At 34.6% G+C, this 24,134-nt stretch overlaps 1 protein-coding gene across 5 annotated transcripts in view; it reads right to left on the bottom strand.

Moving 5' to 3' along the window:
• The window catches only part of MMRN1 (multimerin 1), a 75,928-nt gene that overhangs the window by 34,470 nt on the left and 17,324 nt on the right, over nucleotides 1-24,134 (bottom strand). For all 5 annotated transcript variants that reach the window (XM_036101316.2, XM_078068964.1, XM_036101317.2 and 2 more), the window contains exons 3-4: nucleotides 5,228-5,347; nucleotides 2,303-2,409 (exon numbers count right to left, since the gene is read on the bottom strand). In XM_036101316.2, the coding sequence (XP_035957209.2) occupies nucleotides 2,303-2,409; nucleotides 5,228-5,347 (227 nt within the window). The remainder of the gene's footprint in view (nucleotides 1-2,302; nucleotides 2,410-5,227; nucleotides 5,348-24,134) is intronic.

Raw genomic sequence — 24,134 nt, 5'->3', positions numbered from 1 at the left:
ACTACCAGTGAGTGCATCAGCTGCACTAATAAAAAATACAACAGCTTTTATGTACTGCAATAAAAGTGAAGAGTAGGACACTCAGAACATTGTAGGGAGCGACAGTAGGGTTTTTTTTGGAATCACAGTGATACCGAGTTGATTCTATGACCTGACACAATGGGCACAGCTGCCATCAGAAAGTTATTCCTACCAGGGATTTCAATAGAAAGATGACCTTTCCACAAAAGCTTCATCAGCACATGCCTGAGTTATGAGTAATTCTAATTACAGTACTGTGACAGAAGGTCATAGTCAGATCTGTTCTGGGACATTTTAGCTAATGGGATTCAAGATAATGATTTGTAAATCTAGTATTAAAAATATCCACAGGTTGCTTCCAGATAGAACATGAGATGTCACTAAATAATCAAAGCTAAACTATTTGAATTCAATTTAAATATTTCATGTGATGCTTTGAAAAAAAGGGGATAGCAATACCTAGTAGATATTCAAAACTGTCAATTAGCCTTGTTTCTTGTCTGTACATTTATAATGATGGAATTCTATTATTTTTCCTCATAAATGTTTATAGTCCACCTTAGTGATTAATAATCGATTAGTAGGTATAAAAGGACAAAGTATGAAGTAACAGCAGTTCTTAATCAGCTGCAGCCCAAGACATTCTTTGACATAAAGATTTATCAGCTTTCAGTTCCATAGGTGCAACAGCGTGTGTAATGACATTCTAAATTTCTAGAAAAGTATGCTGTGAACAAACGCTTGAATCTTTAAGAATAATAATGGAATTAATACTCCTAAGATATCCTTCATGGAATTAATACTCCCAAGATCTTCTGCATGAAAGAAGAAAAATATAAAAACTAACCTTAGACTTTAGAAATATAATTCTAAATACTGTTCAGAACTTTTAACCATCTGCTATATACAGATGATAAACAAATATGTTTTACCACTGGGAATATACCTGTGCACCTCACATAAATTAGGAATCATGTGAAAGCACGACCATATGTGGACTTTTTTAGAATATGCTAAATTACCTTGTTTCTAAATACTTTGGCATAGATGATATTTTATTTAAAAGTTATAGACTCTGAGAAACAAACTGAGGGTTCTAGAAGAGAGGAGGGTGGGGGGATGCGTTAGCCTGGTGATGGGTATTAAAGAGGGCACATATTGAATGGAGCACTGGGTGTTATATGCAAACAATGAATCATGGAACACTACATTAAAAACTAATGATGTAATGTATGGTGATTAACATAACATAATAAAATAAAATAAAAAATAAATAAATAAATAAAAGTTTATTTTACCTGATTATAAATGAAGTACATATTCATACTATAACCTGAAAATGTATTAAATTTTTAGAACATCTCTGAAATTCAGGCCAGACCTAGAACAAATAGCATTACAGTTGAATTTGCCTACAGATTCTCACTGAATGGGCTAGAAAAACCATATATAACATCCCTAACGAAGCGGCAAGTTTCCAAGCGCTTTTGTATTACAACTTTCTTTTTTTAAATGTGAATCATAATGGTTTCTCCACACTTACATTAATTTTTAATCACAGTCTCTCACGCTGCTGATTGAATTCCTCACCACTGCTAATGGTCTTTCTTGTAATATTCATTCATTTAAAATATGTATGCTGATGCCATATCTTATTTTTCAAAGGAAACCTGTTTAAAGCCAAAAGCAACGTAATAGCCACACAGATGTTAGGCCACAGCAGGTTACCACGTGTTTGATTAGCCTTGCCACCAGAAAATCCTTAAAATCACAGTTGATAAAATGGCTCTATTAGGATTTAAGAAGAAAAGCACAATTATTCATGCCACATTTGTATATTCTTTAAAAGTGAATTTCATTCATATACATAATATTATTTCAAATAATTGAACTGGAAAAAACTAGAAGGTAGTTTTATTTTCATATAGGGTCACTTTTAATGATTATTTAAAATATAAAATTAGGATTTCTGATATTTTAATAAGGCATGCCTCCATAGCAAATAGTTAAGAAAAAGTGAGATAAATCTCAACTTACTCGTCCTCTAAAACTAACATAACAATATAGGAATATATAAGACAACTCGTTATGAAATTCAGGGTGCTAAACTAGCTACTAAGTTAGGAAGCTCTAGAGAGGTAACAGTTTTAATGATTTGGCTACATGTTCAGTAACTTTGGTTCAAAAGGGAGACTACGACACTTTTCTCCACTGGAATCAATTGCTTATTCTTCAGAAGTTTTATGCTTCTAATTATTATAAAATTACTATTAGAATATACCTTTTAGTTGACATTTTGCTCCACTGAATCCAGGACAGCACTTCCATTCCAATGAGGTAACGATTTTATGTTGCATCCTGTAGACAGGATTTGATATCTTCTGAGATCTGGAGAGGAGAGCAATTATTTGTCTCACATTAAATTATCAGTTGGGATAATTAAAGTTTTGGAGATGATACCTAAAATATAAGAAGCATTCAGTAAATGTTATCTGTTATTATTATTATAATCTTCATCATCAATATTATTATTATTATTACATATTTATTTATTTGAGAAACAGCACATGAGAGAGCGGGGCGGGGTGGGTGGGGAAAGGGGAGAGGGAGAGAGAAAATCTTAAGCAGGCTCCACGCACAGCACAGAGCTGATGTGGGGCTCGATCTCACAACCCCAAAATCATGACCTGAGCTGAAATCAAGAGTCGGATGCTTAACCAACTGAGCACCTTGGAGCCCCTCATCAATATTATTGTTAAACTTACATTTCTTTAAATAAATTACAAAGAGCATTAAGAGTTATGCTATTTGGTATTTTGTTTATAACTATCATTACATTTTCTAAACGTAGTATAGCTTTTCCCTTGATAATACTTTTTACTAAACGAATGTTAAAACTTATTTTAATTCTATTTTTTAAATAGCTTATGAGGACAATTTCTTTTATTTCAATTTTTAGTCTTCCTTATATCCTTATAGTTAAAAGGATCTGTTTTCCCCCAAATCAACATCAAACAACTTAAACTGTGTATCAGTGATCTAACTGAAATTATGACAACCACTATGATTTTTAACCCGCACTTTTTCCTTTCTCAAGTTTAAAAATTTTAATTTTTAATATTATTTCTCTCATATGGTATTTATCTCTGATAGAGAGTGGGGAAGAGAGAGAGAAAGAGAAAGAGAGGGAAATAGGAAGGGACCCAACATGAGAAAATATTTCTAAGAAGAAACCATGGAAGGGAAATGAAGAAACTATAACATTTTAGCATAGCAATCAATATAAATGGTGAATGGTACTAAATTGTAGGCCCTATGTATGTAAATGTAAATCATAAATACAATTTGGCCATGTTATTCTTACCCTTATGACTTCAATATTTAGCTAATATTTATCGAGTGGGCCTATGAAATGGGTATATATTACCTTGTTTAATTTTCTTATTAGTTCTATGTGGAAAATATTATTATTATCCTGATATGCTGATGAGGAACCTGAAGAATGGAGAGATGAAATAACGTGCTCAAAGTCTCGAACCTAAAAGTGATCGAGGTGGGATTTTAATCCATGTTGCGTGGGTTAGCCTCCCTTTTATTATCTAGAGTTTGTCCCCTGCAACTATGTGGGGACAACAGTAGTCAATTTCCTGGATAAACCCTGATCATGTGGAGGGAAATTATTGGAACTGACTGGGCTTTAGGAGACTTGGGTTTTAGTTTCTTCTGTGACTTGAAGGGTAATTCAATATGTGTGAGGTTATTCCTCAATTTTAAAATGAGCTATAAGTTCTTTCCATCTCTAAAAGTAGGTTAGTCATTTACCTGTGTTTATTTCAGTAAATTATATTCAGTAAGTCACTCTGTCCAGTGAAATAGCTCCAGCCCAGTAGCTAAAGCTAAATAGAAAGTAAGGCTGTTTGGAAAAGGACTCTGTAGAGTTTATTAGGATGAACTCAAGCAGTTAGTTACATTATTACTAGAATCAATGTCCCTGCTTTAGCAAACTGGATCCCTGCTATATGTGACTCCGACATAATAAAAGAGAAAGTGACAAAAATGCGTATGTACAGAAATAATGCATGAATGGAGAGACCCATTCAAAGCTAGAGAAAGATAAGAGATGAGAATAAAGATACATATTTCTGGTTTGTTTAAAGAGAGAGAGGGAGAGAGAAAAAAAAAACTCACCTTGAACTCAGAAGGACAGTATAATGGGGTTACTGTGGTAATATTTTTCATTACTGAAGAGTTAACAATGCATTCTTTGTATCTCATGTCGACAAGGAAATCGCCACAAAGGGAGTAAATGCTGAAAGCAGAACTGGAGCTCAGCTCTCCCAAATCCCTAAGATGTGCTTAGCTCTCTGGACCATGAACCTCAGCTATTCCTCCAGGGAGTAAGAAACACCTTGATTTTACATATCCTTCCTGTGCACTGTTCCAGACTGTCAATGTGTCAGATTCATTGCCTGAGTTATTTGTATGACAATTTGCATAACATGAGCCATCATGGCCTGAATAATAATTTTAGTTTTTATTTCGGGGTCTTCTGAAATACCCTCAGATAAGCTACTGTGACTGTATGAATTCAGAGAATTTATCAATTACTCAGCTCCGCATTTGAGCAATTTTTAAATGTCCTAAATAGGTTTTTTTAAAATGAAAATTAAATAACATGAATAAATGAAAATTAAATAACATGAATCATTAAAATAGGCATATAAAGAAAGGCCCCATTTAGCTGTTTGATCATGCACAATTGCAATTAGGGTGGCTTGCCAAGTTATGGACTTCTCTCTGATGTGGTATGAGGCAGAAATTATCAATAAAATTTTAGAACTGTGTATGAATTTCATAAGAATTAAAGGACAGGATTATTGATCAGGTCATAGAATAAAGGTAATAGTAATAGTAAAAATGGAAATAAGCATAAAAGTTAACATTTATTAAAGACTCACAAAGTACCTGTCCCTAGGCTAAGCATATTACTGCAGTATCTCACATATTCTAAAAATTCCCATATGAGGCATGTATTATTGGTATCTGCATTTTAACTTACCCCAAATCATGCATCTAATTTACTGTGTTGACCTTACTCTACCCCTATCATACATATGCACCTGGGATGATTAACTTTCTCTATATATTCCAAGACATACATAAATACAGTATAAGCAGTGGCTATTTTCAAAAAAATATCACATACCTCTGAGGACAGGATCCACTGGCCCAGCCACAGGGCCCTCTCCCACTTGGAATATAAGTGACTTGGTTGTCTAGTATCACTGTAGGAGATAATCTGGTATGTACATAAGCACACCAATTCCTAAGGAAGAGATAATTTTTGTTAAAAAAATCATTATCAAAAAGAATTCTTTCCATTAAAATTATTTTCATAGGTCTGTATCTATTGCTGTTGGTGTTGTGGATTAGATACTTTGAAAAATTGGTACCTAACCTTAAAATATCTGGAAATGAGAGAACATACTTGTTACTGCATTGCTGTACACATGAAAAGTAAAGAAATGCTACAAGATCAAAGTAAATTAAGAATAAATAAGAGTGGGGTGCCTGGGTGGCTCAGTTGGTTAAGTGACTGACTGCCTTCGGCTCAGGTCATGATCCTGGAGTCCCTGGATTGAGTCCTGCATCCGGCTCCCTGCTCGGCAGGGAGTCTGCTTCTCCCTCTGACCCTCCCCCCTCTCATGTGCTCTCTCTCTCAAATAAATAAATAAAATCTTTAAAAAAAAAAGAATAAAAAGAGTTAAAACCAGAACTTGTATTGTTCAGCTGTAAGTTAAGTAAAAATCCAAGACTGCCCTTATGGCAAATGTCAGCATTAGTACTTAGATTGGAGACTCAGACCTAGGTCCATTACTTCTATTGAACAATGTGCAATAAGACAAAAGCAAATAAGTAAATGCTGTAAAAATTTTAAAAAAGAGGAAAAAATAACTATTATTAGCAGCAGATGATATGATTGTGAATAAAAAATATGAAATAGTCCAGATGCAAATGATTATAAGAGTTCAACAATGTAGTTAAGATCAATATAAATTTTTTATAATTGAATAAAAATGTATGGCCACAAAGTTAAGATCAGTTACAGTTCAATGTACCAATAATAAATTTTAAAAATGTACTACTTACAATAGCAAAAATAACATTATTCTTCTTAAATCCAACAAAAGAAGTGTATATAAGAAGATATAACATATAATTGTTAAGCTTTATTGAAAAGCCCCAAAGAAAATCCAATAAATCCTGTTAATGATGGGAACAGCCAATGTAAATATATCAATTCTCCTCAAATTAATCCACAGATTTAGAGCCTTTTTAAGTTAAACCTTAATTTGATACAAGTTGAATAGGCTTATCCTATTTTTTATGTAATAAACTAAAAACACAAATTTCAGAAATTTCTGGCTCTGGCCATTACAGAACATCAGATTTACTTTCCCTTGGTAAAAATCTATAAAGCTGGACAAGATATATAAAGCAATAATTTTCAGATGTTGAACAACAGACAATGCAGTGAAATGATTTTTTGAGAGAAGGGAACAACATGATGTGAATTCCATATTGAATCTAGTTTTCTGCCTGCAAACAATTTTCAAACTACATTGCAAAGTCGTGGGCCCCAAAGAGAGAGAGCACTGGGTGAAGGAAATAGAGATGTGAGTTTGGGTCTGCTGAGGTGGTTAGAACATATAGATAAAGTTCATAAAATGAGGGGGAGTGGCAGAGATGTCATCTTAAAAGTCAACATAGGGGTTTGTCTAAATCTTGGGTTGAATACCATGCAGTGCTTGCAAATAGTCTTTGCAAGGCCACCAGAGAACAAATACCATGAAGCTGTGTGAGCTGAACAGAGATTCCAGATTTTACCCCATCGTGGAGAATCCTGACAAGTCAAAGAGGAGAGTTCTCATTAAACATCTGAGTGTTTGCCTGAGCCTAACAATGACTGCATCAGTAAGGTAAGGCTAATCTACACACACTCCAACAAAGCCTTAACAAAAATCCCATCCTTGATATAACTAACTCCATGCCAGAACAGAAGTCAATGCTTTCTAAGGAAGACAACAAAATCTGTTCATAACATAGCAGCCCAGCATAAAAAACAAACAACAATAAGAACTAGATATGTGAAGAAGGTGGAATATAGGACCAATACATGAGTGAAAATCCAAAAAACAGAGATGACATAGATGTTGAATTGGCAACCAATGACTAAAACAGTTACTGTAAACCTGTTCAAGATTATCAAGGAAAAAAATGAGCATAGCAAATAAAATGGCAAATCTCAAAAAAAAAAAAAAAGAACCATTAAGCAGAACAAAAACATACAAGATATGAATAAAAATTGCCTGGATTGGGCCTAACAGAAGTGTGGACCCTGGACATTAAGATCAATGAACTTGGAGGTAGGGCAAAAGAAACTATCCAAACTGAAGTACAGAGGAAAAAATATTAAAATATAAATGAACAGAAACTCAAGTGGTCTAAAATAGAGTTCTAGAAGAGTAGGAGAAAAAGATCAAGGAAGAGTAAATAGTTGAAGAAATAGTGGCTGAAATTTTTCTAAATTTGGTAGAAGAGTATCAGTCTTCAGATCTAAGAAGCTCAATGAATCCAGGAAGATAAACACAAAGTAAAACTTCACTTAAGCACGTTATAGATAAATTCCAGATAAAAAATATAAAGAGAGAAAAAAGGCAGACGGACATTGATTCAGAAGAGAAGGGAACTACCTCAACTTAATAAAAGGGCATCTCTGAAAAACCTACAACTAACATCACACTAAATGGTGAAAGAATGAAAGCTTTCCCTTGAGATCAGGAATAAAGCAAGAATGTCTGTTCTTGTAACTTCTATTAAACATTTTACCATAAGTTCTAGTCAGGCAAATATGTATATGTATGTATATATATATATATATATATATATATTCATAGAGACATATTTCTCCTATGTAGAAAATTATTAAAAATCCACAAAAGTGCTACTAGAACTTACAAGCAAGTATAACAAGGTTACAATATACAAAAAGCAATTGTATTTCTGCACACTAGCAATGAACTACTCAAAGATGAAATTAAGAAAACAATTCCACTTACAATAGCATCAAAAATAAGCACATGCTCAGGAATAGATTTAACGAAGGAAGTACAAAAATTACAAAGTATCACTGAAAGAAAGACAACCTAAATAAATGGAAAGCGTTCATCGACTGGAAGACTTAATATTGTTAGAATGGCAATACTCCCTAAATCGATCGACAGCGTCAACACAATCCCAGTCAAAATCCCACCTGCCTTTTTTTGCAGAAATTTAAAACTGTTTTTAAAATTCATGTGGAAATGCAAGAAACTCAGAATAGCTAAAACAATACTGAAAAATAAATGGAGGGCTCAGTACTCACATTATCCAATATCAAAGCTTATTACAAACTACAGTAAGTGAGACTGTATTTGACCAGCATAAGAATAGTGCTATAGATCAATGGAATGGAATTTAGAGTTTAGAAATAAACCTGTACATTTATGGTCAACTAATTTTTGACAAGGGTGCCAAGCAATTCAATGGGAAAAGAATATTCTTTTCAACAAATGATGGTAAGATAAATGGATAGCCATAGGCAAACAGGTAAAGTTGGGCCCCTATCTCATACCAGATATAAAAATCAACTCAAAAATGGATCAAAGACTTAAAAGTAAGAGCTAAAACTGTAAAACTATTAAAAGAAAGCAAAGGCATATATTCTCATGACCTGGGATTATCTTGCCAATGTAGTAAGGCAAGAAAGAGAAGTGAAGTCACCCAGATTGAATATTAAGTAGAAGTATGTTTACTTGCAGAAAACTTGGATTTTATGTAGAAGATCATGATGAATCTACAAAAAAAGCTATTGGAGGTAATTAGTGAACTTAGCAAGATCTGAGGCAAATATACAGAAAAATCAATTGTTGTTTTTCTATGTACTAACTAAAATGCTTAACTATATAAAGTTTAAGAAATTTTGTTCACATAAAAACACGAAAAGTGATTGAAAAGAGAGGCTATGGGGTGCCTGGGTGGCTCAGTCGGTTGAGTGTCCGATTCTTGGTTTCAGCTCAGGTCATGATCTCAGGGTCGTGGGCTTGAGCTTTGCAGGCGGCACTGCACTAAGATTAAGATTCTCTCCCTCTCCTTCTGCCCCTGTACCCCATGCTCTACCTCTCTATGTCTAAAAAAAAAGAGAGAGAGGCTATGAATCAGAAGATTAGCATTCATAATATATAACAAATTCCCACCAATAAGTAAGACAAGGACAGGGGAAAAAATAGAACAATAGAAAAATGCACAAACTACTTGAACAAACTTTTTTTTTAAAGATTTTATTTATTTATTTGACAGAGAGAGACACAGAGATAGAGGGAATACAAGCAGTGGGAGTGGGAGAGGGAGAAGCAGGCTTCCCGCCGAGCAGGGAGCCCGATGCGGGTCTCGATCCCAGGACCTGGAATCATGACCTGAGCTGAAGGCAGACGCTTAACGACTGAGCCACCCAGGCGCCCCTTGAACAAACATTTTATACAAGGAAATACCTATGGCTACTAAGCGTACAAAAAGAAGGTCACTTTTGTTGGTATCAAGAAAATGCAAATTAAGATCACAATGGAATAATATTTGATACTCCAGAATAAGCAAACATGGCGAATTAAACAATCTCACATATTCAGAGGATATAGAGGATAAGAGGAATCTCTTAAATACTGTTAATAGAAGTATCTATTGGTACAACCACTTTGAAAAACAATTTGTTAATATTACATGAAAATGAACATGCAAATCCCCTCTGACCCAGTGGTTATACTTCTTGATATATATTTTAGAGAAACAATTGCACAGGTATACCAGTAATCATGTATCTGAATATTTATAGCAGCAGGCATCCTTTATAAGTATCAAAAACTGAAAGTAACTCAAATGTCCATTTAACATAGAAAGGAGAAATACATGCTGAAATATTTACACAGTGGACATTACCCTTAAAACAGTGAACTATAATATTATCCAATAGCCCAAATTTAACTTATATAACAAACCTGTGTGATACAAGTAAGTTACCGGAGAAATACAGTATGATGCATTTTTCTTACATAAAGCTAAAAAATAAAAGTGAACAATATATTGTTTAGGGATACCTGTATATATGGTAAAATTATATTTAATAATGCATCTATTTTGTATGGATCAAATATAGCATGATTTAAAATATTATGATTAAGAATAAAATAAATAAATCCTGTCTCATAGACTTAGCTGAATTGCTGTTCTGATACTCATGTCTTATCAAAGAGATCATATTGTATCCATAACTTTTCTCAAACCAGTTTCTAAAAAACTTTCTTTATATCCATCCATGTATGCTTATTCTCTTCAACATATAAAATAGTATAGAAATAGCTGGGAAACTTTCACGGCATCAGAGTCATTTGCCACAAAAATGTCATGATCAGACAAAAATAGCCTTTATTAAAATGTGTATTTTTAGATGACATTCAAACATTAGAAGCCACCCAAAATGATAACGATATTCCCTACCTCAAGGAATTTTAAATTGTAAATATACATTAATGCTACAAATGGAGTTGTAGGGGATGGAGAGAGAATTAAATGTTAACTATTAAATAAGTGCAGACACAAAACATTAATTATTTGCAATTGCATAAAAATAAGTTATTAAACAAATTACATGAGAAAGTAAGTTATCTAACTCAGATGGGTGAGACCAAGTTGCTATAGGTAGAAGTCTGGAAAGTGTTTTTATTGTGCTTGTAATATGTTACATAAATTACTTCTCTAATTTTTAAAGGTCAGCAGCAGAATATATAAACACTGTTTTAGGAAAAGAAGGCTCAGCTTCACTCCTGGTTGCAATACCAGTTACTTTATCATAAAGACCCCACACCAAACTATGGAAAGTTCTTAATAACTGTAGATTAATTGAATGATTAGATTATATCATGATTTTTTTTCTCCTTACTTTTTTTTTCTATTAGAAATATGCATCTCATTACATTTAATTTATATTCTTCCTTCTCATTTATGATGAGATGGTGAGTTTTTTTGGGGGGAGTGGGCAGGGATGATTTACAAAATATGGTATTAAAAGAAATGTTATATGACTATATAATCTAATTACTACAAGTTCAAATCAGTATGAGATACATGCTTCTAAATCAGTAGAATGTGTGAAATCCATTTTGCCTAAAAATACAAATGATAATTAAAATAATACAAAAATCAATCTAGGGGTTCCTGGGTGGCTCAGTCGGTTAAGCGTCTGCCTTTGGCTCGGGTCATGATCCCAGGGTCTGGGGATAGAACCCCGCATTGGGCTACCTGCTCAGTGGGGAGTCTGCTTCTCCCTCTGCCTCTCCCTCTGGATTGTGCTCTCTCTCTCTCTTTTTCTCTCTCTCTGTCAAATAAATAAAATCTTAAAAAAAAATCAATCTAAATGTTAAAGACCAAAGGAGGAACCCAGTTTTTTCCCAGAGTAGAGCCACTGGAGTTAGTAAACATCTGCTTTGGAATATTTAGGCTTCTTGGGACCAAATGTTTTTCTACAATAAAGCTTACTCTGTCATTCATCCACCTACAGCAGATACACTGAGTACCATACAGCTTATTGTGCAAAGATCTTTTGAATGAGAAGTTTGAACGGTTAGTTCCATAAAGAAATAAAAAGACCTTTTGGCACATTTTGTAAAAGCATGGTGAGACTTGAAAAAATACTGTGAAACAAAGAACTGGCAAAAGCAAGAAACAGAAATACGAAAGATTTCAAATTGAGAGGGCCACAAAAAAGGGATATTTTAAAATATGAATTAGGTTTCTTATGCAAATCCACTGATTATCCTAATTATAGAGAATGACCAGCTTCAAACAGAAGCAGTTAAATCTTCTGTCACCTGAATTGGCTGCATGAGTGTTGAGGGAGGTGTACGAGGCAGGACAGAGAAAAGTACCAGGATCCCTACATACTCTGGGCTATGGAAAAAGAGACAATAGCTAGATGGATAGATGGATCCATCGATCGATAGATGATAGATATAGATAATGTTTGTGAGACTAAATCACAGTGTCACCTGCAGAGATCTTTTAAATTCCTAAATACTAAAACAATCTCATGACTGAAAGAGTTGAGTAGGCAAAAAGCAGACCAGCAGATTGCTCATAGCCCAACAATCTTTGATCCAGTGTAAATTGGAAGAACTATCCACAGCCAAAGAGCCCCTGGTGTGACTCATAATTAGGTTTATGCTACTGATGAAATAAGCTCATTAAGGGATGTTAAAAATGTAAATAGAAATTTTAAAACCAAATTATTGGAAAATATAAGTTTAAAAATAGAAAATTAAGCATGGTAAAATGGTGACAGGCAGCATAAAGGCAAATGTAATGATCCCAGACAAGCATTTTGCTGAAATCTAAAAATCCTTTGTACATTTCCAAACTGATTATGGTGGATGGAGAGCAGGTACTTTGAAGTGTTTAGCTTTCCATGGGGTCGTAACCCTCCAAACAGCAGACTGCATTTGGGATTCTCTTTCAGGGTAATAACACTGTTTCTTTTGGGCAGCAGCATGTACTGAAAAAAGCTTGTATTGATTCTTTGGATTTTCCAAGTTAATAGGTAAAAGGTTTGTTTTAGGGAAAACCAGGCAGCTTTGGTTATTTAAGAACACCAGCCTAGCTTGCAGACCATGAAAAATAGAAGGTAGAAAAAGGATTCTAGTTTGACTTACACAACTTGAAGTCTTGTGGATAATGAACTAAGAGAAGCATTGTAAATAATCTACTGTATACTGTACTTTTGATTGAAATGTTTTAGAAACCCAGTCTTCCAGGGATCTAGTAAAAAGACTAAATTAAAAAAAAAGTTCCATTAATTAGTGATTTGTCATTTGAAGCATACCCTGACCAAAACTATGACCTAATCATATCCATTCTTATCCTGAACCAAGAGTAGACTGAGCAACAAAGGATTCATTTAAATAATGACCACAACAAATATTTTCTTTAAGAAATAAAAGACAACAATCGACCAGTTAACATTGTCTATACTAGTCCTTAAAACTCATATTAATAAATTGCTTGCCATCCTATTTATAAAAGGCTGGATGTTTAAACTTGTATACTGATAATCTGTGGCTTGAACTGACCCAATAGCATGAAAATAATAGGTACTGTGGATATTCACTAGACATCAAGGTACACCAGCAAAACCCCCACCATAAATTAGCCAATAGCATGTAATTTTTTTCTAGGAAGTTGGAGAAGATTTTGTGTTTGGGGAGACTTTATGAAATGAAGGACCTTTATGATTTTGTTTCCTGTCATCTCCTTTTTGAGATGAATTTAGGGATTCAAAGAGGAACAAGAGGAAAATGAAACACAGTCATGGCTACCTCTGAAAAATTCAAACTTTCTCAGAGAAAGAGGATTATTTTGCAACTCTCCTATCAGCCTCCCGCACCTCACCTAATAACCACCTATGCCTCCCTGACTTGATAATCATTCTTTACCTTGTACCTAAGGGTGACTACAAACTAAAAATGATAAAAATAAATACATGTATTAATGAATTCATAAATGCCTCAAGGAAAGGACTAAGTTTCCCACGGGATTTAATTTATAGATAAGAATATTAATTAATCCTTCACAAAAGAATAGTTCATTCCTGTTGCCACTCATTTATCTCATGAGGAACACTTTTGTTTTAATTACAAAATGATGATTGCATGGAAACACATTCCAACAAAAACCTACCTGAGCTAAGTTTGACCATCACTAACAGCGAAATTATGAAACTATGGTATAGTACATCATTGTAACACTAAATGCCTCAAATACATAGCAATTAAATCCCCACCAAATTCAACGATGAAGAGATAAACATATTCTAAATACATCAGAAATATCATGTGTTTTTAATGACAAGTGTTTACTACTTTTGTAAATCCAACCTGCTCATTCCTAAACTCAGTAACATATGTGGTCAATTTCTTCTCTCTCTTTCTGCCCCTCTCTCTCCTATAAATTTGTAAAAAGTAATTCATTTTAAAAGGAGAATAAATGTTAAAGGCAAGAATATATCCTAACAAGCCTAATTTTGTTGATGTCAATAATTAGAGAGGAAATCAATCAAATAAAGCCTTATATGGTTCAATAATTCAATTACTAAGTTCCTGAGGATAAACACATGCTTGAAGTTTAAAAAAAAAAAAAGAACAGTTTTCAGGTAACACCACCAGTCAGGGTAAATGTTCTCCCTAGCACACTATCCTCATTGAAGAACATCATTAAAATTTCATGGATAACAATATCCAAAAGGTGGAAACATTCAAAGTGCCTATGGACAGATGAATAGATAAACAAAATGTGATATATAGGTATCTATCATCTATCTATCTACAATGGAATATTATTCAGCCTTAAAAAGGAAAGGAATTCTGCCACATGCTACAATATAAATGGATGAAAAAGGGAAAAGAAGGAAAGGGAAGAAAGGGAAAAGGGGGTTTCTCTCAGCTTCATAGCCATCATAAACACATTTTTTTTTCCCCCAGCTCTGTAAGTCAGACCTATAAGGTTATTTCTGATGATGAAAGGCTGCCTCCTGAACAAGATTTTCATTCTCTTCTTTTATTCCACACATGCAGGCAAATGAAGAGATTGCATTTCTGTGTCTGGAGTTTTTGTTTCTGTTTTTTCCCTGAATGAAGCAGAAGGGGAGGAGCAGAGACTGGGAAACCTACATAAGCGAAACAAAATAATAAGGAAAAGTTTCCCTGACTAGAGAGGCAGGTAACAGAGTTGTTGATTAATGCTCGAGCCAGACTGCCTACTTTGAGATTTTGACACTACAACTATTAGCCATTCGTTTGTTCATTAAATGTGGCTTCGCCTTCCATACAATAAGTATAATGATATAACCTATCTCACAGCGTTGTTGTGAGACCAAATGAATTAATATAATATATATAAAACACTTGCTGATGATGATGATTACATGATTCAGAGAGTTAGTAGGATTTTTTATGAAGGGAATAGATATATATCTCCCAATTTTTGCCATATATGCAAATAGAGATGACTCCTTTTTCACTTCTTTAATGACCTGATAAATTTATCTTAACCATAATTGCTTATATATATATACACATATATATGTGTGTAAATATATGTATACATTTAATATATATGTATTTTCTCTCCCTTCCCCTCTGCCTCCCCCACTGCTCCTCCCCTCCGCTCACTCATAAATAATAGTAAATATATAAATAAAATCTTTTATATATATATAAATAAAATCTTTAAAAATAATAATAATAATAATTTCCAGAAAACCATTACAGAACATTACCATCATCCTTTATGTTCAGATCACATGATAAAGCTTAGCTCTTAGAATACATATGTACTCAAAATGTTTCTATAGTCTTTTTTAAAGATTTATTTATTTATTTAGCAAGAGAGACAGCATAAGCAGGGGGAGGGACCAAGGGAGAGAATCTTCAAGCAGACTTCCTGCTGAGCGCGGAGCCCCACATGGGGCTTGATCCTGAGCTGAGCCGAAACCACGAGTTGGACGTTTAACATCTGTGCCACCCAGACACCCCAAAATGTTTCTACAGTCTTAAAAAATTATGAACATAAATACTTCCCGAATGTTATGAAATCCTTATTTTATACAAGTCTTTATTTTTTAATCAAACTATAACAAGAACACTTTTATCAAATTATTAATTTGAGAGACTAGAATTTACATGAGTTCACCAGTCATAAATGAGAAAGTACTCCAAAGGAAATATACGTATACACAATATGAAAGAAGAAATAATAAAAATTGAAAGTAAGTACTTAGATTTAATAAAAAGATTCTTGATATGTAAATCACACATGGATAAAACATTAGTCATTTTATATTTAGTTTGGCTAATAGTCCAATAAGTTCATCTGAACACTAATCTCCTTAAGAAAACAACTTATTTTCAAACAAAATTTACGTTTGTAATTCATTAATATTTTAGTGTAAGTACCTTTACCTCAAAATTCTACATAATATTTAAACTTGGATAGAAGTATTAGTTTTATAAAAGAATCATGTAAAAATATATTTAAAACAAATTTTGAAAAGCAATCACGCAAAGCTCAGATGATGGGGAATTTCTGATATTCTGATACTTTAATTTTCTGGTTAATTTAGATTTTAAAAAGAAACTCTTTTTTTATATACCAACTTTTGCAATTAAAGTCTTTGTCAGGCATAATTAATTTGCATTCCATCGTGGGCACTGTATGGTAATTGTAATTGAGTTTTTGATGATAGATGATAATACAGTGTCTCAGAGTCGCAAATTATTGTGTATATATGATATTTTCAGTGTAAAATTTTAGGACAATCAGCTGAATGTGTCCCCATTCCAGGGGATATGTATAGAGTTTGCTTTTTGATCCAACCTATTTTTTAAATTTTAAAGCTAATGATAGTATATTTTTAAGAGACACATTGACTAGAAATGTATAACATATTATATATAATATATATTTATATATTTACAAGTAATAATTCTTAAAGTTACTTAAATATAACTGTTTTCATAAATTTGTTTTATTTTACCTAATTTTATTTTATTTTTTGTTTCTTTTCCCCACACTCTGACTTCAGCCTATTCAGGGACATTGTAAACTGTTTCTATTCCAGTAGGTGTCAGGCTCTCCCAGTGTGCAGACCAGAAAGCCTCAGAAAAGGGAGGCTCACAGATGCTATGATGCTTAATTCTATACTTAACTCCAGTTGTTCCTGTAAACTGACTCTTTTAGCATCTTGTCTTAAATAATAAGTGTTTAAAATAATATTTTCATATTGAAAAATCCAAAAGGAAATACAAAAATTTCTCATTTAATCACCTAGGATTATATAAGGACTTATTAAATTCTAGCATGTATAATACAGTATGTATTTATATATTCAGTAGTAATTTAGGGAGGAGAAATATGAAAGGAATGAAATAAACGGAAGTGATTAATGAGAAAAAATTAATACACAGAATATACTCCACTGACTGTTGGTTTTCACTGACAGTAATCTAGTAGATGCATTTATTTCCCAAGGAAACTAAAAAAAAATACTCTTTAACATAATGGTGTGTTTCTCTTGGGAATTTTACAGCTTGTGAAAGTAATCCCCTTTGGATGCTATTAGGTTTGATAATAACTTTGCAAAATACTATGACATAGATTGAATGTTTGTGCCCCCCCAAATTTTATATGTTAAAATCCAAATGCCCAATATAATATTGGGACTGGGACCATTGGGAGATAGCAGTGCCCTCTTGATGGGATTAGTGCTCTTATTTTTTTTTTAAGATTTTATTTATTTATTTATTTGTCATAGAGAGAGAGAGAGAGTGCACATGCAAGGGGAGTGGCAAGCAGAGGGAGAAGCAGGCTCCCTGCTGAGCAGAGAACCCAATGCAGGACTTGATCCCAGGACCCTGGGATCATGACCTGAGCTGAAGGCACCCAGGCGTCCCTGGGATTAGTGTGCTTATTAAAGAGGCCCTAGAGAGATCCCTCATATCTTCTGTCATGTTTAAAATCTAGAAACCCAGAAAAGGGCTCTCCCCCCCGCCGGCCCATGCTAGTCTCAGACATCCGGCTTTCAAAACTGTGAGAGGTAAATTTCTGTTGTTTATAACCCAGTCTGTGTTGTTTTGGTATAGCAGCCTCAAGGAACTGAGACAATATATAAATTTAATTGATCAGATTTTTCACACCCAAAACCTACTCATAGTTCACAAAAATAAGCAGAAAAATGCATATTACAATGGTAGAATTAATTTAATGGTTAGTTATTGTAATTTTAAACATTATTTTTTAAAAAGTGGTGTTCAAAATTTTTACTTACAAGTGGTCTAGTGAATGCTTTGGAGAACTTACCATTTTAGACATTATATTAGAAGTCATAATTCATTTAAAGTAAGCTTTCTATTTGTACATAAAGCAAGTTATGTAGCTTATAGAAAAAGAGTAAATAAATGAAGTTCTAAAAGAAAGGACATTAAACTTAGTGAATAAAATGTTCCTCTTGTTTGGTATTCAACTTTTATTTCATTTCTGGCACTTTCATTAACATTTTACCATATTTATGACCATTATGTATACAAAATAAAATAAAAAACTAAAAAGTAGAAAATTCTCTGACTAACCTTGGTTTCTGCTCTATTCTCTCCTCCCTTTCATTAAAAAAAAAAAACAAATAAACCACAAAAGCAAACAAACAAATAAAAACAAACAAAAAACTCTCCTTAGCCAAGTGTCCATCTTTTCATATTTTCCAAATTTATATCTCTAGTCTTGATCTTTGCTCTGAACTCCAAATCCATCCAATGATTCGTTATCGCACAGAGTTTTGCTGAGCTCTCTTTCTATGGGCCTGGCACAGTTGGGGGTAATAAATAGAATAGTAAATAAGAAACACAAGGTTCCCGGGTGGTTCAATATTCACAAATCAATAAACATGATATACCACATTAATAAAAGAGAGGATAAGAACCATATGATCCTGTTGATAGATGCAGATAAAGGATTTGACAAAATATAGCATCCATTCTTGATAAAAACCCTCAACAAAGCAGGGATAGAGGGAACATAACTCAACATCATAAAGACCATATATGAAAGACCCACAGCTAATATCATCCTCAATGGGGAAAAACGGAGAGCTTTTCCTCTACAGTCAGGAACAACACAAGGGTGTCCACTCACCATTGTTATTTAACATAGTACCAGAAGCCCCTAGCCTCAGCAATCAGACAACAATAAGAAATAAAAGGCACCCAGATCAGAAAGGAAAATGTCAAACTTTCACTATTTGCAGACAGCAGGATACTCTATGTAGAAAACCCAAAAACTCCACCAAAAAATTGCTAGAACTCATACATGAATTCAGCAAAGTTGCAGGATATTAAATCAATGTACAGAGATCTGTTGCATTTCTGTACATCAATAATGAAGCAGCAGAAAAAGAAATCAAGGAATCAGTTCCATTTGCAATTGCACCAAAAACAAGATAAGATACCTATGAATAAACCTAACTAAAGAGGTAAAAGATCTGTACTCTGAAAACTATAGAACACTGATGAAAGAAATCAAAGAGGACACAAAGAAATGGAAAAGCCTTCCATGCTCATGGATTGGAAGAACAAACATTGTTAAAATATCCACACTTCCCAAAACAATCTACACGTTTAATGCAGTCCCAATCAAAATACCACCAGTATTTTTCACAGAGCTAGAACAAATAATCCTAAAATTTGTATGGAACTACAAAAGACCCTGAATAGCCAAAAGAATCCTGAAAAAGAAAAGCAAATCTGGAGGTATCACAATTCCAGACTTCAAGCTATATTACACAGCTATAGTCATCAAGACAGTATGGTATTAGCACAAAAACAGACACATAGATCAATGGAACAGAATAAAGAACCCAGAAATGGACCCACACCTGTATGGTCAACTAATCTTCTTTGACAAAGCAGGAAAGAATATCCAGTGGAAAGAAGACAGTCTCTTCAACAAATGGTGGGAACACTGGACAGCAACATGCAGAAGAATGAAACTGAACCACTTTCTTACACCATACACAAAAATAAATTCAAAATGGATGATATCCTAAATATGAGACAGGAAACCATCAAAATCCTAGAGGAGAACACAGGCAGTTACCTCTGACCCAGCCATAGCTACTTCTTACTAGACATGTCGCTGGAGTCAAGGGAAACAAAAGCAAAAATGAACTATTGGGACCTCATCAAGTGAAAAGCTCCTACACAATGAAGGAAACAATCAACAAAACTAAAAGCAACCTACAGAATGGGAGAAGATATTTGCAAATGACATATCTGATAAAGGGTTAATATCCAAAATCTATAAAGAATTTACCAAACTCAACACCCCCAAAAATAAACAATCTAGTTAAGAAAGGAGCAGAAGACATGAACAGACATTTTTCCAAAGAAGACATAAGAATGGCAAACAGACACATGAAAAAATGCTCAACATCACTCATCATCAGGGAAATACAAATCAAAACCACAATGAGATACCACCTCACAACTGTCAGAATGGCTAAAATGAACAACACAGGAAACAACAGATGTTGGCGAGGATGTGGAGAAAGGGGAAACCTCTTACACTGCTGGTGGGAATGCAAGCTGGTGCAGTCACTGTGGAAAACAGTATGGAGATTCCTCAACAAGTAAAAATAGAACTTCCCTATGACCCAGCAATTGCACGACTAGGTATTTACCCAAAAGAAACAAAAATACTGATTTGAAGGGATACATGCACCCCAATATTTATAGCAGCATTATCAACAATAGGCAAACTATGGAAAGAGCCCAAATGTTCACCAACTGATGAATGGATAAAGAAGTGGTACACACACACACACACACACACACACACACACACACACACAATGGAATACTACTCAGCCATCAAAAAGAATGAAATCTTGCCATTTGCAACAACATGGATGGAGCTAGAATGTTATTATGCTAAGTGAAATAAGTGAGTCAGAGAAACACAAACACCATATGATTTCACTCATATGTGGAATGTAAGAAACAAAATAGATGGGGCGCCTGGGTGGCTCAGTCGTTAAGCGTCTGCCTTCAGCTCAGGTCATGATCCCAGGGTCCTGGGATCGAGCCCTGCATCAGGCTCCCTGCTCAGCAGGAAGCCTGCTTCTTCCTCTCCCACTCCCCCTGCTTGTGTTCCTGCTCTCGCTATCTCTCTTTCTCTCTGTCAAATAAATAAATAAAATCTTAAAAAAAAAAAAGAAACAAAACAGATGAACATAGGGGAAGGAAAAAAAGAGAGAGAGAGAGAGAGGGAAGCAAACCATAAGAGACTCTTTACTAGAGAGAAACCTGAGGGTTGCCGGAAGGGAGGTGAGGGGTGGATTGGCTCTATCAGTGACGGGTATTAAGGAGGCCACTTGTGATGAGCACTGGGTGTTATATGCAAGTGATGAACTACTAAATTCTACTCCTGAAACCAAAAAAAAAAAAAAAGAAAGAAAGGCAAGGTTCCCATTTTCATGGGATATATATTCTATTGTGGAAAGACAGAAAAGACACAGCTGTCTACATAAATAAACCCAATAAGTTCATATCAGTGCCATGAAGAAAAAAATAAGGGTGATACAGTAAGAACGGCAAATTTACACCAGGTAATCAGAGTTTTCATTGAGGGACATTAAAGCTGAAGTTGCATGAGGAAAAGAATTCTCTTTCCATATACTGAAAGAAGAGCATTCTAGCTAGAGCAAAGAGGAAGTTTCCTTGAGATACATATGAACTGGACAAGTTCAGTACCCGGAGAGGCCAGTGTGGCCAGAGGAAAGAAGCTGAATGAACTTGGGAGCATGATGAAGATGAGATGATAGAGATAGTCAGGAGTCATATCAAGCAAGACCCTGTGGGCCATGGTAAGGATTTGGGATTTTATTCTAAATGAAATGGAAAGCTACTGAGTGATTTTTAGCATGTGAGCAAAATGTTAAATTCCACAGATTTTAAGATGACATCTCTGAAATCAAGAATATATTTTAAAATCAATGGTATCCTTCAGTCACTATTGTCAGACTGCCGTTATTGCCCTTGCCTTAGAGACACCTTAACCAGTTTCATTTACATTTTCATTTTAAGTATGCAAAAGAGTGACATGTATATATATACATATACATAAAATAATCTCTAAGACATAAATAAGTCTAAATATTCTAAGAAATAATGTCATACTTTTCTTTCTTATAGTATGTAAAACAATGTGTCACAAAGGATGAAGTCTTAACATCAAATAAATCCATTAATCCGATTTAAAAGTTTTGACACCTTAAATTTACACAATGATATGTATCATATTTATTTATTTTTTTAAAGTTGAAAGGATCTCTCGCTTGTGTGGAACATGGATTACAGGGGGCAAGAGTGGTAACATGGACAAGCTAGGAGTCTGGTGGTAGATAATGGTGGCTAAGAGAGGATGGTGTAGTGAACGTGGAGAGAGATTTGAGATATACTGGAAGGAGTACCAAGAAGACTTCTTGATAGATTAGATAAAAGTTAGGAGGGAAAGAAAAATGTCATGGATATATCAAGGGTTGCTACTTATGGAGCTAGACATTTACTGAGATGGGAAGATTCACGTAGGTGTATGCAGGGTTTGGGATTGTGGGAGAAGTTAAGTAGGTAATTGATGTCTATCTATACCTCATTTTACCTAGTATCCTTTCAGGGAAGGCTTACCCACCTTCAAGGTAGGCCGTTCACTCTGTTACATATTCTCGTAAGCTTCATTCAGAATGTTTACCACTGTTTGGATTCAACATCAGCATTTGTGATTCACTGTTTTTCTTCTTCATGTCCTTCCCACTGGATCATAGACTCAACAAGGGCAGAAGAGGTGGCAGTTTTGTTCACCATGTTACCTTCAGCGCAAGCACTATGCTGGGGACAGATTAGGTCCTCAGCAAATAATTATCCAATGCATAAATAGGTTAATTCTAATTTCTTCTTTTTATCCTGCCTATTTCAGAGTGCTTGGTCACAGACCAACCACCACTCTACCAGATAGGAAACCACAGCTCTGGGGTAGCAAGGAGTTTCTGCAGCGCTAAGACCAGAGAGAGTACAAGATGAGACAAAAATATGCCAGAAAAATCCTATAGACAGAGGTATTCCTTTTACCCAGTGTCACTATAAAATTCCAAGAGCAGTAAGGAAAAATGAAACAAAACAAAACAAGCACAACAACAATGAAAACCTAAAATGAATCATCTAGATTTCATCATAGAGAAATAAGAATATTTCTTTGGGAAAGATTCCTCTTTATATTCAAATATTATTCTATAAATTTTACATTCAGCTTGTTAAATATTTATTGTGTACCTATTATAACCCAGAGACTTTGTTAGCATTCAAATATGTCTCTATAAGAAAGGAGATCACAGAGTTCACTATAATTATAATACACTATTGTAAGTGCAATGATAGAATAATTCAAGGAGAGCTCTGTGGAAGTTAGAAGGGCCACCTCACAGCCTGAGAAGGCTTCCTGGAGCTATTATTATTGCTTCTCGGCCTTTTTGCTAAGATCAAGTGTATTATTATTGGGTATAAAGGAAGGGAAAAGACCATGTTAGCCAGAGGGATGAACAGGGAACAAAGATAGGTTTAATGAACAGCATATTGTGGATCAGAGATCTACAAATTTTACTGGCCAGGAAGTCAAGAAGACGAGGCTGGGGAGGCAGGCAGAAGCCAGATCAAGGATGGCATTGTATGACTAACTGGGTAAGGATTTGGGCTTTATTCTGGAAGCAAAGAATAGCCTCTGAGGGCTCTTAAGGAGGGAAATAAACTGGTCATGCTCATTTACCCACTTGGGAGATCAGACTGCACTTGCTGAAGGAGTATAATGCAGGGGTTGAAAGCTATGTCTCTGAAGCCAGCCAACCCGGTTTGAATCTCTGCCCCGAGATTTACTTTTTTTTAAAAATTTTTTTTAATTATGTTATGTTAATCACCGTACATTACATTATTAGTTTTTGATGTAGTGTTCCATGATTCATTGTTTGCGTATAACACCCTGTGCTCCATGCAGTACATGCCCTCTTTAATACCCATCACCAGGCTAACCCATCCACCCACCCCCCTCCCCTCTAGAACCCTCAGTTTGTTCCTCAGAGTCCATAGTCTCTCATGGTTCCTCTCCCCCTCTGATTTCGCCCCTTCATTCTTCCCTTCCCACTATCTTCTTCTTTTTTTTTTTTTTAACATATAATGTATTATTTGTTTCAGAGGTACAGGTCTGTGATTCAAGTCTTACACAATTCACAGTGCTCACCATAGCACATACCCTCCCCAATGTCTATCACCCAGCCACCCCATCCCTCCCACCCCCCACCACTCCAGCAACCCTCAGTTTGTTTCCTGAGATTAAGAATTCCTCATATCAGTGAGGTCATATGATACATGTCTTTCTCT

Source organism: Halichoerus grypus, chromosome 3 (assembly GCF_964656455.1).
Source record: "Halichoerus grypus chromosome 3, mHalGry1.hap1.1, whole genome shotgun sequence".
In the NCBI taxonomy this organism is placed as follows: domain Eukaryota; kingdom Metazoa; phylum Chordata; class Mammalia; order Carnivora; family Phocidae; genus Halichoerus; species Halichoerus grypus.
This window is presented reverse-complemented; position numbering and strand designations above follow the sequence as displayed.